The 20726-nt window shown below is 39.4% G+C and overlaps 2 protein-coding genes across 3 annotated transcripts; one reads left to right on the top strand and one right to left on the bottom strand.

The window, feature by feature from the left end:
* Positions 1-221: 221 nt before the first annotated feature.
* On the top strand, positions 222-17494 carry LOC100693758 (histone-lysine N-methyltransferase SUV39H1). The gene is made up of 6 exons (XM_003459875.5): positions 222-326; positions 1024-1169; positions 3253-3912; positions 14483-14629; positions 14851-14980; positions 15717-17494. The coding sequence occupies exons 1-6, from the start codon at positions 308-310 to the stop codon at positions 15848-15850; spliced, it is 1236 nt and encodes a 411-aa protein (XP_003459923.1). The 5' UTR covers positions 222-307; the 3' UTR covers positions 15851-17494.
* On the bottom strand, positions 6319-10494 carry LOC109196261 (zinc finger protein 862). 2 transcript variants are annotated; one of them, XM_025901874.1, is made up of 9 exons: positions 8988-10494; positions 8593-8779; positions 8179-8488; positions 7931-8050; positions 7683-7838; positions 7411-7543; positions 7153-7306; positions 6920-7058; positions 6319-6823 (listed from the first exon to the last, which is right to left on the bottom strand). In XM_025901874.1, the coding sequence occupies exons 1-9, from the start codon at positions 9802-9804 to the stop codon at positions 6536-6538; spliced, it is 2304 nt and encodes a 767-aa protein (XP_025757659.1). In that variant the 5' UTR covers positions 9805-10494; the 3' UTR covers positions 6319-6535. The 2 variants fall into 2 exon arrangements, with proteins under 2 accessions (XP_025757659.1, XP_019205730.2); XM_019350185.2 differs by having other exon boundaries at positions 8593-8784; positions 8988-9130.
* Positions 17495-20726: the final 3232 nt, after the last annotated feature.

Raw genomic sequence — 20726 nt, 5'->3', positions numbered from 1 at the left:
GCTTTTACTTGAATAAATAAGTTGAATCGGTACTTCAACTTTCACTGGAGTATTTTTCAACACTTAAGTACAGAATGTCTGGACCGGAGAGGAGAAAAAGGACATCAGCTGGCAGACTCACTCAAATGGGAATCCATTGTACTGGCTGTATCTGTTGTCTTCCGGCCTGCCCGCCGGACTACTTCTCTAAGCCAATCAGAACGCTCACAGAAGGGCGCTCATCCAATTAGCTTCCGCTACGATCTCTGTGTCGTAAGGCCTTTCGGACCAATGTAGCTCATCCTATTTTGGCGGCTGTGTGGAAAACATGGCGGAAAATTTGAAAGGTAATACATAAGGACTGTTATTTCATTTAATTTTACACTATCTAGTTAATATGTGCGGTTACCTGGTTGTGTCTATATCATTTAAATAGCTCGAATATGCACATTTCTCTTCCTTCGCATTCACGCAGTTTTAACTTAAGCGCGGCGCTTTTACATCGCTGTTATTCTGTGAAGCCTATAGTTCGAAGTACGTCTGCAGTTTAATAAAAGCGGTCTTTTTGTCCAAATAGTTGACTTGAGAACTCAGTAACTTGGATTAAGCTCTTGGTGGAGCTTTCTGTGTATTCCAGGTAGCAGACCTTAGCCGCTGTGTTGAAGTGAGCGGAGGAGTTAGCGGGCTCGGTGCTCGGTAGCGCTGAGCTTGAGGCGCCATGTAGCGCTTCGGGAATGTTTAAATGGCACATTGTGCGTCTTTGGACGAACGTGGATGCAACTCTTTAAAAGGGTTCTAGTTTCGGACCCCTGTACCGGCATGACGTTTGATCTAAAACCAACGCTCACACAGCTATGCCTTGGCTGTCCATTTGCACGAATGCACAAAGCCCAGCAGTAAACTGTGTGTGCTGTCGTCAGATTAAAAATGAATTTTTCCTTACTTTCCACTGTCAGAAAAAGAGTCAAAAGTAACGAAAATGAGTCCAGAAAGAGCAGCGTGATCCGGCTGGGCACTGTCAGTTAAAGGTGTGTGGTGTGTTAGATTGCAGCGTGCCCTGCAAGATGTCCTGGGATGAGCTGGAAGCCATGTGTCGAATGGAGAAACTCCAGTGTCAAGAGCTTGGAGTTAGCAGAGCCAACGTCAATGAATACGAGGTTGAATTCCTATGTGACTACAAGAAGACTAAGGTATGATATCGACTAAGGTATGACGTGGATTGTTGGCAACTGAGACTCTTGTTAGTGTGAAGTTAGGGAAGGTTCATTGGTTTCTTTTCAAAGAAAATAAATTCCTAGTAAATATTTTGGCTGTATTTTTAATTAAATCAGCTGGACAGGGCATGCATTCACTGTTAGACATCACACAGACATGTTTGAAATGAGTTTTATTACAAGTGCTAAAAATACAAAATATTTTTCATTCGTCTACTTTATAGTGAAACATTCTGCTAGTGTGTATTCATTGTACTGTGGGATGGATAATAGTCCTTTTTCCTCTTTGCTCCACTTTGAAGGCAAACGGTCTAACCTGACATTAGAGGAAAGAAGATGTTATAATGCAGCAAGTGCTGCATAACAAACATTGTTCCTAACAGTACAAGCTAGATACTGTGAGACAGTGTAACTTTGGACTGCAACAAACCATGTACTATGGTGGAAATTCCTTAAATAATTTATCTATAATTTATAAGTAATCATGTTATTATTTAGTTTGTATTTAATGTGCTCATATACACTATCTTGCATATGTACAATATTACTTATGTTTCTCACTTCCTATCCATATTTGTTAAGTATGCACGCATATGCGTCTGTACGAGCTGGATCTTACATTCCTGACTCAGAACAGATTACGGTGTTTCTAGAAGAAAACCTTTCAGTATATGTGGTGGAAGTTTTGCACAGGCACAATTGGATTTGAGGTGGCACTCATTTAGTCTTCTCCAAATAGTTAGAATCAATGTAATCTCAGCTAAAACATTCAACTCGATATGCTCATGGTTTCATTGTGCCTTACCTGACTTTTTAATGTTGTTTTGTCTTGGATTTTTTTTCTGTAAAGCATTTTATGATTCCTGATTGTGAAAAGCACTATATAAATAGAGTACTGTGCAAAAACTCTGGAGCCACCCCTCATTTTCGTATATTTTGGGAGGAAAATGGGAAATGTGTGTAGTTATTTATTAAAATGTGTTCTAACATATGAGATTGAATGATGAGACTGAAATTCAACATTTGGTATGACCACCTTTATTATTTAACACAGCCTGAACTCTCTGAGGCAGCTGTCTGTAATGTCTTTAAGTATTTTCAGGAATAGTGCTCCAGTCTTTTTGAAGTACATTCAAGGCTCTTCTTTCGATGTTCCTGCCTTTTGTTCTGTTATTTGTCAGAATGATCTCACAGTGCTCCAATAATTCTAAGGTCAACCCATGACCTATAGTTCAATTTTCTAACCAGGTATGCTGTTACTGTGTTGGCAGTGTGTTTGGGATCATCCTCAGGTGGTATTGCATAGTGAGTTAAAATCTAAAGTACTCTCACTGTTGGAGCTCTCCTCACCTCTGAACCAAAAATGTCACATTTCCTGTCATCACACTGTCAGTCTGTAATTTGGTATACCTCGGCCTCTTCTCCCTTATTCTTTTTATTTATTTATTTTTAAAGCACATGCCTTTCACATAATGAAAAACTATCTACTATAGATAGTTTTTTTTTTTTTTTTAGGGCTGATACTTCCTGTTTAATCTCCTTGTGTCCAGTTTCCTCAAACAAGGATGCTGCACATCATGCTGAGAGTTGCCAGGTTTTCAGCTAATAGCTCTTTGACCTTGTTGCTAATAGCTATTAAATTGTCTAATGCCTGTCAAACTGTGTTACCTTTGGGATTTTTCCATAGAATCAACTCAAGAAATGGAAAATGCCTTTCTGTAACAGGGTGCCTCTGAAGGGAATATTTGGGTATAAGGACTGAAAATGAATGAAAAGTCAGCCGTGTCCACAGAAAGACAAACACCTTCAGAAAACTGGAGAGCTACTGCTCAAGAGCACTTTAAAAAAAATTACAAAAAACTCTGGCTGGTTGGGAGAAAAATGAAAAAGAAATATGAGGGGTGCTTCCAGACTTTTGGACATGATGTAAATATTGTGCGTTTGCTGTGTGGAGATTGAGAACATCTGTTGCCCTTGGTAGGCATGGTAACAGAATAAATGAAGTTTAGGCTGAACCACTATTTGCCCCCCAAAACTGACATTATTGTGTGTGTTTCAGGAAGAGGAGTTGTACCTTGTAAAATGGAAAGGCTTTCCAGAATCAGATAACACTTGGGAACCCAAGAGGAACCTAAAATGTCCCAAACTGATGAAGCAGTTCCATCTCGACTTGGATCAGGAGCTGAGGCGCCACAAGCGACGTTGCATCCCAAAAAAGCTAGATAAAGAAGTTTCCTCATTTCTGCTCCAAAAAGCCAAACTCCGCCAGAGTCTGCAGCGCTGGGAAGACCATCTGAATCATACTCGCAATCATCCAGGGCGCATTTTTGTCATGAACGAAGTGGACCTAGAGGGTCCTCCGAAAAACTTTACCTATATCAACAACTATAAAGTAGGTCAGGGCATTGTGTTAGATGAGATGGCAGTGGGTTGTGAGTGCAAAAACTGTTTAGAGGAGCCAGTGAATGGCTGTTGCCCTGGGGCTTCCCTCCAACGCATGGCCTACAACGACAGAGGACAGGTCCGGATTCGGCCTGGACAGCCAATATATGAGTGCAACTCCCGCTGCAGCTGTGGGCCTGACTGTCCCAACAGAGTTGTGCAGAATGGAATCCAGTTCGATCTGTGTATCTTTAAAACGGAGAATGGCCGGGGATGGGGAGTCCGCACACTGCAGCACATCAAGAGGAACACATTTGTCATGGAGTACATTGGGGAGGTGAGACCTGTTCAGTCATTTTTTTTTTTAAAGTGCCATATCATGCTTCACTGTGAAGTGTAGAGCATGACAAAAGCAGCCAGCAGCTGCTTGATGATTTGACAGATGTGATACATTAATTGAATCGGTTTAAAGTTTAATGATACACGTGACAGCACTTTTGTCTGGTAACTTACAGCTAGAAAGCAAATGAAAAGAAAGGTGTGGTGCACTAATATAGAATTTGAACACTACTAGTATCTTTTCATACTAAGAAAATGCCCAAAGGGTTATGCTTACAAATGTGAAATTGTGTATGTGCACACACACATACATACACAGAGTTCATGTCCTTGTGGGGACATCTAAGGCTACGTTCACACTGCAGGTCTTAATGCTCAATTCCGATTTTTTTGATCAAATCCGATTTTTTTTGTCTGCTTGTTCACACTATAAATAAAATGTGACAGCAAACGCGCTCTAGTGTGAACCCTCAAAGCGGCCCGCATGCGCAAAAGAAGACGTCACACACAACGCGCTCTGTTTAGACCCAGAGCAAACAATATTGTTTGACTGATGGCCCTTAATATAAAGACTTCGGACTTTACGTTTCCCAATTTTTGCTTTAAGTTATTTTGTTATTTACATAATAATGTAGATAACCTAATAATTATCCTTATTGCTGTTTTAGAGAGGAGCGGTGCTTCAACGGATAGTTGCAGATTTCGGTCACAATCTGCAGATTATACAGTACAAATCAATCAATCAATCAATCAATCTTTATTTATAAAGCACTTTTCATACAAAAAATGTAGCACAAAGTGCTTTACATGGTTAAAAGCAGCCCACCCCACCCCACCCTCCCACTCACTCCCCACACTCTCATTAACATAAACGATCATGAATACACACATTCCCCCCCCCCCCAAACACACACACACGCACACTTAAAGAGTAAAATTGGGCTGGGTACGCATTAGCCAAGTGAGGAAACACTATCACAGGGAGCTGTCTGCACCGGGAGCCGGTCACAGACCGCAGCCTCCAGGCTGGGCACACAGCAGGAGGGAGGCAAAGAAGCCCCCCAGCCAGGCTGAGAGGACCCACAGAGCCCCAGCAGCCATGGTTGATCACAGCCCCGGTGCAGAGAGCCCCCTCCGAGGAAACACTGGAGATATGACCTAATAAGAATATATACAGGATAAAGAGATAAAATAAATAAGAATGGGATACAATATAAATATAAATAGAGTAAGAAGATAAAAAATGAATAAGAATAAAATCAATAAATATTAGGTAAAACCTAAATTAATAATATAAATAGAATAACAGGGTAGAATAAATAAGCATAAAATAAATAAACGTTAGGTGAAAGCTAAATTAAAAAGGTGGGTCTTGAGCCTGTTCTTAAAAACATGTACGTTCTCTGCGGCCCTGAGCTCCTCCGGCAGGCTGTTCCACAGACGAGGACCATACCACTGAAAAGCTGCCTCTCCGTGAGTATGTGTCCTGACTTTAGGGACAATCAAAAAGCCAGTACCAGAGAACCTCAAGGTCCGCGAGGGTTCATATGGTAAAAGCAGATCTGAAAAATAAGAAGGCCCAAGACCAATAAGACATTTAAAAACCAATAAAAAAACTTTAAAATCGATCCTGAAACACACGGGGAGCCAATGCAGCGATTGTAAAACCGGTGTAATGTGGGCCCGCCCTCTGGTCTTCGTCAGCACACGAGCTGCAGAGTTTTGTAAAAGTTGTAAGGGTGAAATATTATTTTTGGGGAGACCAGAGAGCAGGGCATTAGAGTAATCAATGCGACTGGTAATAAAAGCATGCATCAACATCTCTGTGTTGGCCCGAGAGAGAATAGGGCGGACTCTGGCTATATTTTTTAGATGATAAAATCCAATTTTGGTTACATGTTTAATATGTGAGATAAAACCAAGCTCAGAGTCAAAAATAACACCCAGGTTTTTCACTTGTAGTGAAGGGCATAGTGAAAATGCCTGTAATTTAGACAAGAGTTTCTCTCTCTGAGCCTCAGGACCGATGATTAAAACTTCAGTTTTGTCCTGGTTAAGCTGTAAAAAGTTTTCTGCCATCCAAGATTTTATATCTAGAATACAGTTAAAAAGGGCATCCATTGGTCTGGTGTCATCAGGAGACACGGAGATGTACAGCTGAGTGTCATCAGCGTAACTGTGGAAGTTCACTCCATGCCTCAGCTTCAAAAAATCCATAAAGCAGGGCTCTAGACTAACTTTTTGCCATGGTTGCACTGGTGCGCCTAAATTTTATTTTTAGGCGCACCAGCACAAAAGTTAGGCGTACCCAAATTTTTTAACTGCATTGCTTAACACCGCAGTTTTACATGTTCACGTTTTTTTGATTTGTAAATATTGATTTGTAAATGATTAACTAACAACCTTTCAACACAAAGCTCTTTATTTGTAGCAAAGTTCTACAAGAAAGATTACTTAAACATGCTTGTGCTTAAAGTTCTTCACTGGGCTGAAATTTCAACATTAAAGAAATTTAAAACATCTCAAGATATATTAAATAAAAAAAACATCTAAATTAAAAAGTTACTCAAAGTGTCAAAGGCTTCAATCTGAACATTTCAATATCCGAACAACTTGTTATCTTATGAACTGTCCTCCATTGCAGTCACATGCCCCTCAGATGGCCAGCTCCTGTAATTTGGTCTTCTTGATCTTTCACCTTGGGTGAACCAGCTTGCCACACTCTCTCTAGCATCAAAATCTTCCAGACTTGGCCCCTCCACACTGATTCTTATCAGGTCATCCACTGTCTCTGAATGAAGGGATGCTCTTGTGTCTGATTTAATTCTCTTCTGTGCAGAGAACCCTCTTTCACATACCGCAGCTGAGACAGGTAGGACCAGCATAATGTGTACAAGATGCAGGATGTTCTGAGAGAAAAATACATTCAAGAGATTTATTGAACCAATGTGTGTTAGATAGCAAATCTCACACAATCTTAGGAAAGAACATCAACCAAAACTGACCTTGTACTCTGAGCAGTACGGCTCTCTGGTCAACATGAGCTCCCAAAGGCTGAGGTAGGTCTTGTCTTTGAACATCTTGGCAATTAACAGCTTCAAACTTACAAACTCTTCTTTTGCAAGCTCTGCATTTACACTATTTCTGAAAATGATGTGGTTTACACAGCTAATCAGTGTTCACATAAACAACATATCTACGAGCAGCACACATGATATCGTAGCAATCCACCAGCTACCTTCTCAGGACTGTGGAGAAGTGATCCAAGAGAAAAGCAAGGTCATCAGCACCATGGTCCACTAAATCCTCTTTGTTCTCTGGCCAGCTATCATGAGTGAAAATGTTGAAGCATTTGACAGCTTTGGTTGTGGCTGACTCAGAAGCACTCTCCTCTGTTGTAAGAACAAATACATTTTAATAAATGAAAATAAAAATATAACAATGCTGTTAACAATAATAAAAATATTTCTTATCTACATGTATTTAATACACTTGCCTAGGAGACTACTGAATCTTGCTTTCAGATTTTTCACAGTGGATTTGATTGTTGCATCCATTACTTTTTTAAGTTTAGTGGCAGCAACACCATCTTCAGCCAGATTTGATGCCTCTCCTTTGAGTGTTATTGTCTGTGTATTGCATAAATGATAAATAGAGATTGTGATATTGATATTAGAAAGATTTGTGCAAATGTAAATAAGAAATAATCATAAAATAATAAATAGTGTTCTCTGTTTAAATACGAGACACAGCTATATGTAGGCCTACCTGGAATTTGTAGACTGCCATTTCACCCTCTTTATCCTGCTTTAGCCTCCTCTGCAGCCTCATATCAGTCAGGAACTCTGACAGTCTTCCATGAGGCTTGGGTCTTGCAACCATTACCTCTGTGGTCACCAGCAGTTGTTCCAGGCTGCAAATGACCTGTTTGGGTATAACAGTGCTGTATTTTTAAAAAAGTTGAAGATGACCACAAACACAATTCAAATATACACATCCCACTTCATCTCACTTACCTGTGGTAGGATGACATCATTTCTTTGAAGTAGGAGGCTAAACTTACTAATGCCACTGAACACATCTGTAATAAAATGGCAAAAGGCCACAAAAGTGGCATCTTCCATTGATTTCTTAACCTGTATGATACAACAATAAAAATTAGTCACCTAGAACACTGATGAACTACATTCTTAAAAAATATAAAGTCAATAATAATTGCGTAATTTGCTGAAATAAAAAGAATATTCAGAAATAATGCACTGACCTTTGTAGCTCGGCCTGCAATGTCTACATTGGCAGAGGAACCTGCCAAATAGTCCATGTGGCGGTACACAGTAGTGAACTGGCCTGGTTTCAGAAAGGTCTCCAGGGCTCTTGAAACATGTGGGAGCCACCTTGTTCCCTTCACCCCACTGGGCACCAGCACATTTACTCCCAAGTCAGCCCCAATGACCCTGAGCTCTCTCATTGATTTTGGGCTGAAATGGTACGTCTTCCAAATTAAATGGAGAAGGTCATACAACTGCCTGATCATTGGAATGTCCCTCTGAACTGACAACATTGCCAATTCCAATCTGAAAAGATAGTAAACTTTAAAATGTAGTTATATCTTCTCTATAAAAGAAATTAACCCACAGTGACTTTAGAGTGTCAGGCATTTCTTGTCTTCTAGTCTTACCTGTGAGGCATACAGTGGAATGGCACAATGTGGTCACCTGCCTCCTGCTGCAGAAGGGCTATGACACCCCCTTTGCTGCCCAAGTTAACAGCAGCACCATCAGCCCCCATAGCAATGATTTTCTCCAACCAGTTACTGCACTGGTCCCCAAGAGCAGCAAATGCTTTCTTTGAGGCAGCATAAACACCTAAACTAATAAAAAAAAATACCATTTACTTATCAGATCAAGAGTTTACAATGCAGTCTTTTTCAGTTTCAGTTTCTATATTCATGTATTATTGCTATGTTTGATTTTCAATGATAAGAATATGCTACATATGGTTAATGCAGTAAAAAGACGTAATATTAATTATATTATTTACATAGGCTACGTGACATGACATGACATGGCTTACCTTTGGCATGGGCATGCTCGACCTCAATGTGTCCAATCAGTATATTCACTGGTCTTCCTTTTTGCAAGATACGAGCGTACACAATGACGCATTCTTTTGTGGCGATGTCTGTGTCTCCATCGATCAGGAATGCCATGTATGCACTGTTCGCAATTTCCACTGACGTCTTTTTTTTCAGTGTGTCAGCGATGACGCCTATAAACTGGGCGCACGCAACATCATTGCTGTATGTGGGGTTTATGTCCAAGCCATTTTTCTTGTGAAGAGTTATTTCTGACTTGAACTTAGTAAACGGAACTTCTTCTTTTGCAATATTGTAGGCGATGTTAAACTTAATGATCATCTCGGCCTCCTCCGATGACCTGTTTACTCCTGCCTGCCGCTGAAAGGCAGTGGGAAGAGGGGACATTTGGGCAGTGCATTTATCGCGGCATATAATGTGTTTTCTCGATACTGTATGCTTTTTCAGCGTTTCAAGTCGAAACGTATTAGCACCAGTGACAAATGCAGTGTTGCCGGCCATGGTCTTTCCACACTCGCGACAATAAATGCAGTGCATCATATTGTCAGCTTGGCTGTATCTTAGCCAGGGAAACTGGTCAAGCCACTCGATTCGAAATTTATACATTTTTTCACTTTTACTTTCACTGGGCTCCGGCTGGGAGTCGATTGTATGTGGCTCATTTTTTGATGCCGTCTCCGGACCAGTGTTTGACAAAAACTGAGAGGTTGATGGCTCCGTGTCAGAGCGCTGGCTCAGAATTTTGGACTGATCAGGCCTTAACTTAACGAAAAAGTTATCAATTGTTCTTTTCATATTTTCTCAATACCAACTTCATACACTTCTATCGGACCTGGCTACTCACCCTTCTCTATCTGCCCGCACTTTCAAACGTAAACATACGAGGCCTGCAGGAATATCTGGACCACGGCCAATCACAGAGGTCCCCGCCTTTGACTATCTCTGATTGGTTTAGAACACGACATGGGCACAATGTGTGTCTGTTGTTGAACACACGGAGAGTTTCAGAGTTGCGGAAACTTTTTATTGTGATTTCTCCCGAGAAAATACGGTGCGACCAAGTTTTTTTTTTTTAGTCGCATTATTGAGAAATTTGGTCGCATTTGCGACCAAATTGGTCGCACTCTAGAGCCCTGTAAAGTGTTTTAAAAAGTAAAGAGGGGATTGGATCTAAAAGACATGTGGTGGGTCTCACTGTGGAGAAAACATTCTTAAGGTTTTCAGCATTAACCAGGACAAAGCTGTCCAGTGTCTCCTCAGGTACAATCGAGCCCTCAGATGTGTTTAAAATCATATCACGAGAAGATAAAATATCACATCTGATGGCGCTGATTTTTCCCCTGAAGTGGTCTGCAAACTGCTCACAGAGTGAGTCTGTGGGGGTTCTTTGGGAGCTGTTAAAATCAGGGTTAAATAAATGATCTATGGTGGAGAAAATAAAATGTTCACGTTTCTCCAACGTTGTCTTCCCAACAGTTTCACTAACATCTACACTGGATGGCCAGGAAGCATTCGCGATGTCTTCTCGGGCGCTTCTCTGGCGCTGATAATTGGCGTCTGTCTTGTGTCAGTGACGTAAAAGACGGATTTAATGCGACATAACCGTTCAAACAGCAGTTGCTTTCTAAAACATCGGATATGTATTGGATTCAGTACCACATACGAAAGTGACCCAGATCGGATTTGAAAATATCGGATTTGTGCTGTTCACACTGTCATACCGTGATCGGATATGGGTCGCATAGGGTAAAAAAAAAATCGGATTTGATGTGCTTTCGCCTGCAGTGTGAACGTAGCCAAATTGACATAACGCTTTTTCTAGCCGCCTACTCTAACCATCAAAAAATAAATGCTTAACCCTGACCATAACCTAATTGTAACCCTGACACTAAAACCACATTTTGAGTCTCAAAATTGGCTTCAAACTCCTGGGGACAGGGATTGTGTCCCAATAAGGGCTGTTGGTCCCCACAAGTATAGTAAGCTTCCAATTTTTGGTCCTCACAAAAACATGTAAACATGGTACACACACAATTTCGCATTTGTAAGCATACCCCTTTGAGCATTTTCTATCCATATCTATCTACCTGTAGAGATATATAGATCTATATGCCTATATATATTTACTTAGCTGATTGGTTCTTGCCATATATGAATTCTAACAGTTATCAAATAGGCCTGTCAGCTGTGTACCAACCTGACTTCTGCACAACACACCTGATGTTCTCAACCCCATTAAGAGTGCAAGAAATTCCACAAATGAACCCTGACAAGGCACACCTGTGAAGTGAAACCATTTCAGGTGACTACATCATGAAGCTCACTGAGAGAAGGCCAAGGGTTTGCAGCGCTGTCAACAAAGCAAAGGGCGGCTACTTTGAGGAATCTATAAGATATAAATGGTTTATGTTGTCAGGTCGGATTTCTCAGCCTGTCTTTTTGCCATCATATGAAAGAGTAGAAACGTATGCACTATTCCAGGTGTTTTTCCTATTCCTTAATAGATTTAACAGGAAAGGCAGATGGAGAAAACCTTACAGAAGCCACTGATATCAAAACTGTGCTTGTGTATTCTGAGCAGAGCTGAACAAAGCTTTTCAGAGATGGTCCTTAAGCATTGGGAACAAATGAGCTGCACATCCGAATAGAGGTTAAAATACTACATTTACTAAGAATATTACATTGATGAGACTGCCATGGCTACATTGTAGGACTTTTTTTAAAGGGATTTCATTGATTTTAATATTGTAGTGGACCGAAACTCTTGGACTCCATGGTTTAAAAAGGGTGCACACACTTTTTAGGAGTGAAGATATATTATTTTACTAATTGAGTATTCTGTTGATTATTCTATTGATTAATTACATAATCAGATAGGAAATACTTTTTCCTTCTTAAGAACGAGTAATAGTAAATAGGGATGGGAGTCAAGAGCTGGTTCATGTAGAGAACCAGTTTAGTAGTTCAGTTCAGTAGTTCAAGTCCTTGGAATTGTTAGTCAATCATCAGTTCTGCTTATTGGTTAGATTGCACTCACACGCAGACAGTATTCTAACAAAAACCTAGCCAAGAACCCAGAGTGATGTTAAAGCTGAGTGAATGCCAACCCCAGTCCAGCAGCCAGAGCTTGAACTTCAACAGGTAACAAACTGATGATCAGTGAGGCTGCAGTCTCTGTTTCTACAGTTTCACAGTAGAATCGCCATGGTGATCACTTTAAAGTCTTTTTATCTTTGCTTTGTGCTGTTGGTCCACATTACGATAGGGATTTATGTTGGTGTGTGGATCTGTAACCTAAGGTTTATATTAGGACTTAATTTAATGCATGGCTCTGTAGTGGGCCGATGTGGTAAACCAGTGGTGTCAAACTCATTTTACATCGCGAGACACATACAGCCCACTTTGACCTTAAGTGGGCAGGATCAGTGAAACTCCCCTTTCTGTCAGCGTAAGGAAGTTACGTATTTAACTGTTTTACTACATGATAAAGAAAACACTGCTGTGATAAAGAAAGAAATCTGTCAGCACGACTCTTTGGACTTAAATTGGAAGAAATAAATGTGTAAAATTACAGGAAAAGTTTTGGTAGCTTATTCCCCAAGTTGTCCAGTTTGTTTGGTTGTTTTTGTTTGTTTTTTTCTATAGTCATATAAAAGAAATTTCTATAGTAGAAAGTGGAAAAACAGAAACTTTTTCTCATTTAATTGTTTGCTGTTTACCTTATGGCCATTTATACTTTGTTGTATAAATGGCCATAAGGGAGGTTTTTATCAGTAGAAAATTCAATCTCATTATCAATTTTGACAAGATTCCCAAACAAGCTTGTGCTTGTTTGATCCTGGATTTATGATCTGTAGTGAGAGCCTGGAGAGGTGGAGGTATGCTCTGGAGCGGAGAGGAATGAAAGTCAGTTGAAACAAGACAGAATATGTGTGTGAATAAGAGGGAGACCGGTGGAAAGGTGAACATGCAAGGAGCAGAGGTAGTGAAGGTGGAGGAGTTGTAATTACCTGGGCTCAGCGATATGACGAAAATCTCATATTATTATTTTTGGCTGTATCACAATATGTATAAATAACCTTCAAGAAGAAATGTTATTTTCAACAATATGGTGCCTAAAATTGCACTCACTGCGCTCATTGAAATCGACCATTCCATATTTTCTTTTCTACTTTGAATACAAAAAATCAGAGTGAATTGATAATTTTTAGAAAACCTGTGCCTTAGACCTGCAGAGGGCAATCAGACAGTCATAGTTGTGGTCCTATAGAAGTATATGGGAAAGCAGCTTTCTGTTTAGACCTCTGTAAACACTTTCCCCCCGAGTTTATAGGCTCAGTCACTCAGTCTGGTATTATAAGGTCACTAAGATAAGATGGAGCTTGTATGTGAGGAGCAGGATTTTGAATTCTGGATTTAACAGGGAGCCAATGAAGGGAAGCCAATACAGGAGAAATCTGCTCTCTCTTTCTAGTCCCTGTCAGGACTCCTGCTGCAGCATTTTGGATTAACTGAAGGCTTTTCAGGGAGTTTTTAGGACATCCTGATAATTCCAGTCCAGTCTAGAAGTAATAAATGCATGAACTAGTTTTTCAGCGTCACTCTGAGACAGGATATTTCTCCAGCCACACCCAGACCTGATTACTGCCACATCTGTTCTCAATCAAGAAATCACTTTAATAGGACCTGCCTGACAAAGTGGAGTAGGCCAGAAGGTCCTCAAAAGCCAGACGTCATGCTGTGATTCAAGGAAATTTAGGAACAAATGAGAAACAAATTGAGATCTCTCAGTCTAGAAAAGTTTATAAAGCATTTCTAAAGCTGTGGGACTCCAGCGAACCACACTCAGAGCCATTATCCACAAGTGGCAAAAACATGGAACAATGGCAAACCTTCCCAGGAGTGGCTGGCTGACCAAAATTACCCCAAGAGCGCAGTGGCGACTCATCCAAGAAGCCACAAAAGGTCTCAGAACAACATCCAAAGAACTGCAGGCCTCACTTCACTCAGTTAAGACCAGTGTGCATGACTCCCATCATAAGAAAGAGACTGGGCAAAAATAGCCTGCATGGCAGAGTTCCAAGACAAAAACCACTACTGACTGGACATCTGTTTGTGACCTCAAGCTGAACCTCTGTTTGCAGAACCCAAGCACTTGGGTTCATTTGATGGACATGGTGTTTTCAGAATCAGAATACTTTATTAATCTCTAATCTCTAATTATCTGGGTTAGAGTTGCTCCAAGACAGTAATAGTAACAGACGAAACTATTTAAACAATACAATATGTTACAGATTTACAAATGTAAGAAATAGCACTAATATTTACAAATCGCTCAATTAGAGGTGATAATAAATATCAAGAATCTTATCAGAATTATTTTTAGCGCGGATGCATCAACCAGGCATGCAGCTTGTTACTGTTGCTCCTGCCTTTTCTTTTCTTACTTATTTCTTTGTTTTGCTTCCACCAGATTATCACCACAGACGAAGCAGAGAGAAGAGGTCATATATATGACCGCCAGGGCTCTACGTACCTCTTTGACCTGGACTATGTCGAGGACGTGTACACAGTGGATGCAGCTCACCTAGGAAACATTTCTCACTTCGTCAACCACAGCGTGAGTGCCTATGAACATGTCTGTCTTTGTCTGTTCTCAACCATTTGTAAATGACCACGGTTTCTCCACTATGTTCCATTCAAAACAAGAGCTTTTAATATTGATGTATATTGACCAGCATGCATAGCAACACATGTACTACCAGACTGCAATTTTTCAAATATGAAAGCAGAGTGAGTGTGAACGAAACGCTCCTGAAAAACCTTCTGTTCCCTTTGCAGTGTAACCCTAACCTGCAGGTATACAACGTGTTCATTGACAACATCGATGAGAGGCTTCCGAGAATTGCGTTATTTTCAACACGTGCTATCCGAGCTGGAGAGGAGCTCACCTTTGACTACAAAATGCAAAGTAAGTAAATTGACTGAGCAAATTTGAGTCATATCTATTTTGGCACAAAAACTGGCCCTAACCAGACTTTAGGGTGCACTCAGAAGACTACAGAACTAAATAAATCAAGTTCTGTCACCCATATATTTAAGCTCACTAACCTCTCCTGGAATTAACATAAGAACTCATAGAGTGTGAGTTGTTGTGCCTGGAGGCCGAACATTTTAATCCTGTAGGTTTCAGGGTGGGGGCTGTATGGATCAGATTGAGGATTCATGATATGGAAGTCTCTGAAGTCTGGTCAGCCTCTCATACTAATTTGTTTTTTTTGCACCGTTCTTTAGTTTTTGTGGCATGGAGTGGCTGCCACCAGGGGAAACTAATGTGTGCTTAATCTGCAGTAGTTTTTGGGTTCATTCAGAAATAGGGTCCAAGCTTCCCCAAATGTTAATCACATTGATCTCATTGTTCTGAGATCCGTGTGATCAACTTATATGCTGCTGCTGGCTCACAGCAGAGTATCAGTGTTTCTGAGGCATGTTTTTTTTTTTTTTTTTTTTTTTTAACTTGTTGTTTTTCATGTAAATGAATATGGTGTGGTAAATGTGAATAAAGCTATCATTTCTTTGTGTGTGTTTGTTTTACTTTTTCCTTTGTGCAGCACTTTGGTCAACCTGTGTTGTTTTTAACTGTGCTTATATATAAACGGATTAATTTCACATGGGTGTTAACCAGCCTGAATTTTGTGTCTTTCTAGTTGATCCAGTTGATACAGAAAGCACCAAAATGGATTCCAGTTTCAGTCTAGCTGGGCTTCCTGGCTCTCCAAAGAAGAGAGTTCGAGTGGAGTGTCGGTGTGGATCAGACTCATGTCGAAAATATCTGTTCTGACAAGGACCTGTGGGAAAAATGTACAGTTTTGGGTTTTTTTGTTTTTTTTTTATTATGAAAGATTAAATCCCAACTTCACTTTTACATTTATGAACAAGGCAGACTCTTAAGATGGAAACCACAGTCCAGCTTCAAGTCTGTGAAGTGTGTGTGTATTACAAGTGCTTAATTACTGCGAGATATTTTTTCTTGTCCTCTTTTAACTCCAAAATAGATTTGAAACAAAAAAGTGATTTAGCTTGTATTCTAGGCTTTATAAAGTGCAGTTCATGAATGTACACGTTCCTCTGTGACTGTCTGCAACAGGTTTATTACTGCTTGGCGCTGGCCAAGCCTGGTGGGCAGAAAGAGCAGCAGTCAGTCTATTATTTTTTAAATCTGGATCATTCTTTTGTCTTTTTTTCTTTGAGTCAAAATTATTTATAGGAACAAATAGGCTTTATAGGCTCCCGCTGGTATTCTTTACGATGGTCTTCACACTTCGTGTGCTGGTAATCAAAACATTGGCTCCAGTGCTTTAGGATATTCCATTTATTTATTCTGCGTTCTTAGTTCTGTTTGACTAAAGAGGTATGCAATCAGGACAGGTTTCAGACAATAGTCACCACAGTGAAATATAATAATTGAGCAAGAATGCAACTATAGCCAAAACTGGGTTTGGTTTGGCTGTACTGCAGTTTGTCCTGAGCCATGTCCGTGTTCCCTCACGCTTTCTCTTAATATGCATGTTGTTTTTTCAGTCATGGTGTTTGATACTCCAGATGTTGGCCAAGTCAACAGTGTACAGTGTATAAGGCTTGATCCTACTGTGTTTGCACTGCTGCTAGGCCAAGACTTCCTATAATGGCCCACCAACATGGAATAGCATACAGCTGGTAGATGGGTTTTCAGTAAGCTAGAACAACAGATGCACGCAATGTGTTGTCAAAGTGTCTGTGGCTGTTCTAAATGTGTGCACTAGAAGCTGTGGAGGTATATGTGCAGTTCTGCTTGCAACTGCTTTATCTTAAGTCTCCCTTGATGAACCATTTATGGTTTAATCGGATAAAAGGACACAAGTTTGTAAAGAGAGCATGATGCTGTGCTTTCTCTATCAGTCTCACCACTGTGCACAGGCTGACATGGTGGCTTTCAGCACAGCATGCCGTGCACATCTTCCCATTAACAAGGTAAGTTAAATCTGCACCTGTGCACAGAACTAGAAGCTCCGTGCTTCTTTTACTAACAGCTACATAGGTGGATGAAGGTTGGGACAATACAACGGCCTGTTTTCTGGATATGGTTTATTATTTTATGTCTGGTTATTTTTATTGTAAAGAATCTTTGTATGGTTTTACACATGTCAACACAAAACAAAAATTCTCTACTTTCTTTCTGCCAAAGAAACTGATTCCCTGGAAACTGGCGTATAGATGTTATTTTGAATAAAGTACTCATGTACTGGGGATACATGAGAGCATTTTAGTGAACTGCTCTTCTGGCGGCCCAGGGTATTGTAATTTTTTTTTTTGTAATAAATGGTCAGTAGCTGATTATTTTACAGTTTTGATATTTAAGCGTTTTAGTTATCAATACTTGTTTTTATCAATGTGACTTTCTGATAGATGGAGAACAAAAACCGTGCTAATAAATGGTGCATTTGTATCCGATGGGAGTGGTTTGTTCTAGGATATTAATATTTTGATGAGACTATAAATTATGTCCTAAAGAAATCATGTGGTTATAGTTGGTCCAAGGCAATAAGAACAGTAACAAACTGAACTAAATTAAATAATGTAATATTATTACACAGTTACAAAATATAAGAAATAGCTCTAGTTTATACAAATGGCTCAATTATAAATATCCAGAATATTGCAGATATATAATATGAAGCTAAAAGAAGCCAGCCAAACACGAGATATCAATGGAATGCCCAGGATGTCCTTTATGTTTTTTTCCAGGACTCAGTAGGGCAGCTGACATAAGTCAAAAGATATAGACCAAAAACAAATGTCCATTACAGAGGACATAAATAAATAGGCTGGTTCTCAGGAGGATTAGCCATCACTTCTATCACCCACTAAAATAATCAAAACATCCTGGGATTACTGCCGGTTCTGCCCCTTCTGGTCAAATGACACAAATTCTAAAGACCATTTCTGCTATGGCACAGGCAGCGCTTTCATTAAAATCCTGTAACACAACAAATAAAAAAAAAAAATTAAAGAATGATTTTTCATTAATGCATACCATTTAAGGCAGGCAACTTAATAAGGTATCATTTGAAACTAAGAGGAAAAGTGCTACATGCATTTTCTGAGTGACTAAGTTGTAAAAGCCTTGTTTTTTGAAATGCATGAGAAAATCCCATTAACTTAAACTAGGTGAAACTGCATGATTCAATTCTGTGTGCACCTTGACCAGTTTCTGTGGATCTTAATTGATCCAGAGAAAGCGGTGAAGGTGCACACAGAATTGGATGATGCCATACTTTACAGTATACAACTCAATTTTTCTTTTTTAAATTTAGGGCACAGGGTGAAATTTAAATAAAATAAGAATACATTGATTTACAAATTTCATAAACCCATATTTTGTTTATAAATAAACACAAATGACATCAAATGTTGTGAGTGAGAAAATTTACCATTATAAGAAAAATATTAGCTCATTTTGAATTTGATGAACTGGCCTGCCTGTGGTACATACCTTTCACTAATTGATAACAATTGATTCAATACAATATGAAAAATACAACAAAGACAAACCAGGACTTTTGAGCAACTAGAATTCTCCATCAGACAAAACTTTATCAGCTGCTCTCCTTAGTTCATGGACATTTCCAGATGGGATGCTACACAATAGGAAACTTTGTCCCTTTTTTAAAAAAAAATGTTTTTCTTAAAATAATAATTTAAACAACAGTATGTTTTCTGGGTTCTATAGTGAATAAAACATGGTTTTATCTTACAGTCCTGTGTTTGAACCCACCCTCTGGCTGGGACCTTTCTGTTTGGGGTTTTCATTTTCTCCCCGTGAATGCGTGGGTTCCTTCTGCGCACTCTGACACGCCCATTATTTCTCTTCAAACATCTACAACGATAAGCAAGTTTCCAAAACAATCCAAAGTCCTTTGGAACAGGTCTTTACTGCTAAACATGCACCAGCAAATCCATCCAACACAGTTTTATTTGTGAACAGGATAATTGTGCAATGAAGTTATTTTGAAAGCTAGCTTTTTAAAGGTCAGATAATGTTGCCTGTGTGTCAGACTGAAACACATTTATTACCAATTTGATAACTTACTTTATTAGTCTTCAAAAGAGAAAATGACCATCCAAAAATTCACATAAACACATACAAAATCGCCAAAATCCAAGCAGCCCAAAATTTTTTATTCCATACCAGTCTCCTGCCACAAGAACAGGGGAAGGGTGATCACTGCTCATGTTTACACCCAGGCAGCTGCTTTTCTTCTTCTTCTTGACAGATTACTCTCTGCATTACTTCTCTTCTGGTGGAATTGTTTCCTTCATTGTTTCTATTATTTTCACCATGCAGTTAACAGTCACTCAATAAAAGTTAGTAAAAAGCATATTCTTTCTGCTCAAGTAAAGTGTCGAGAAAGTTGGAATTGAAAGAGATTGAAGTCCGCCCAACTTACCTCTCATTACACCGGATAGTGGGTAAAAGGTCCAGCCTTTTATGTTAAAAGTGATACAGTGGGCTAAAAAGAGTATTTTATCTGTATATGTTAATAGTAAAGCGTCTTTTATTCTTAATCAATAATATAATAAAAGTATAAATCTAATTAATATGATTGATGAGAAATGTAGTTTGAGCAATCAAAAGTATTCTAGTGTCTGGATTTTGTGTGTGTAGACATGATCACACATGATCACATGATCAACCCTGGCTGATTAGTGTCTCTGTGTGTGAGATAAGACGTGTCTCCAGCATATCATGATAAATGATTTTCATATGATGTGATTTTGCTGATAGTTAATTATGCTTAGTAGTGATCAGAAAACAATCAAGTGTAAGTTTTACCAACATAACAAATAGGAAAATATAATGTATGAAATGATAACAGGCCTCTCACTGAGTTTCTGTGTGGAGTGGCCTGGGTGGGGTAGAAGATGACCTTGGAGGCTGTGTGTGTGAGAGAAGAATAGGAGGAGGGGGAGTGAGTGAGACACTGAGGGGCCACTAATGTAAAATAATCTCTGACTTTAACATGTATGATTTAATGAAAGAAGTAATATTGATTATATTGTGATTGACAAACAGAGTTTTTGAAGAGAAAACGCAAGAAAAAGTATTCCTATGTAATTTACTTCAAAAGAAATAATTTTGAAATGGATATTCAAGCTAGTGATAAATCCTGCTGAAATAAAACAGCATAAACTGAATGACACATAAAGGATTCATTTCTGAAGGAATTAATGATAAATCATGTTAAAGTACAACATAGTGTCAATCTGCTGGCCCCACGACCTCTATACATTAAGTATAGTTTGGCTTTCGGTTAAAAAAAAGTCCTAATCTCTGATCACAGCAGGCAAATGCAGAGTTCAGATGCAGCCGATGTGGGCGAGAGGACTCTCCCAGCCCAAACTACTTCGAAATCGTCCAGGTGTCTTCCCCTACTTACACTGATAAGATAAACAAAAGCCTGAGTAGACTTGCAGGTCAAATCCTATCAGTCCCACCAGTTAACGGAAGCTCCCTATTAATCGGTGCCCTTGTTATTTCTGGGTTTATTTTAGAGAACTGGACAGTAGCCCTCGAGGGAACGTTACAATTAAAGGGCAAGAGTAACATGTAACACCTATTTGCACTAATAAAGAACAATACTCAGACTTCTACCTTTACTGTTTCACAAAGGTTAAAA

This window comes from Oreochromis niloticus, linkage group LG20, assembly GCF_001858045.2.
Source record: "Oreochromis niloticus isolate F11D_XX linkage group LG20, O_niloticus_UMD_NMBU, whole genome shotgun sequence".
NCBI classification, from domain to species: Eukaryota; Metazoa; Chordata; class Actinopteri; order Cichliformes; family Cichlidae; genus Oreochromis; species Oreochromis niloticus.
This window is presented reverse-complemented; position numbering and strand designations above follow the sequence as displayed.

Bases quoted from the DNA above. Each gene is read 5' to 3' on its own strand.
- LOC100693758 (XM_003459875.5), top strand. The intron at 1,170-3,252 runs GTATGATATCGA...TGTGTGTTTCAG, and splicing joins GTGACTACAAGAAGACTAAG to GAAGAGGAGTTGTACCTTGT. The intron at 14,981-15,716 runs GTAAGTAAATTG...GTGTCTTTCTAG, and splicing joins CTTTGACTACAAAATGCAAA to TTGATCCAGTTGATACAGAA.
- LOC109196261 (XM_025901874.1), bottom strand. From the start codon at position 9,804: ATGAAAAGAACAATTGATAACTTTTTCGTTAAGTTAAGGCCTGATCAG. The intron at 8,051-8,178 runs GTCAGTGCATTA...TGTATCATACAG, and splicing joins TTGCAGGCCGAGCTACAAAG to GTTAAGAAATCAATGGAAGA. The intron at 7,839-7,930 runs GTAAGTGAGATG...ATACCCAAACAG, and splicing joins ATGATGTCATCCTACCACAG to GTCATTTGCAGCCTGGAACA.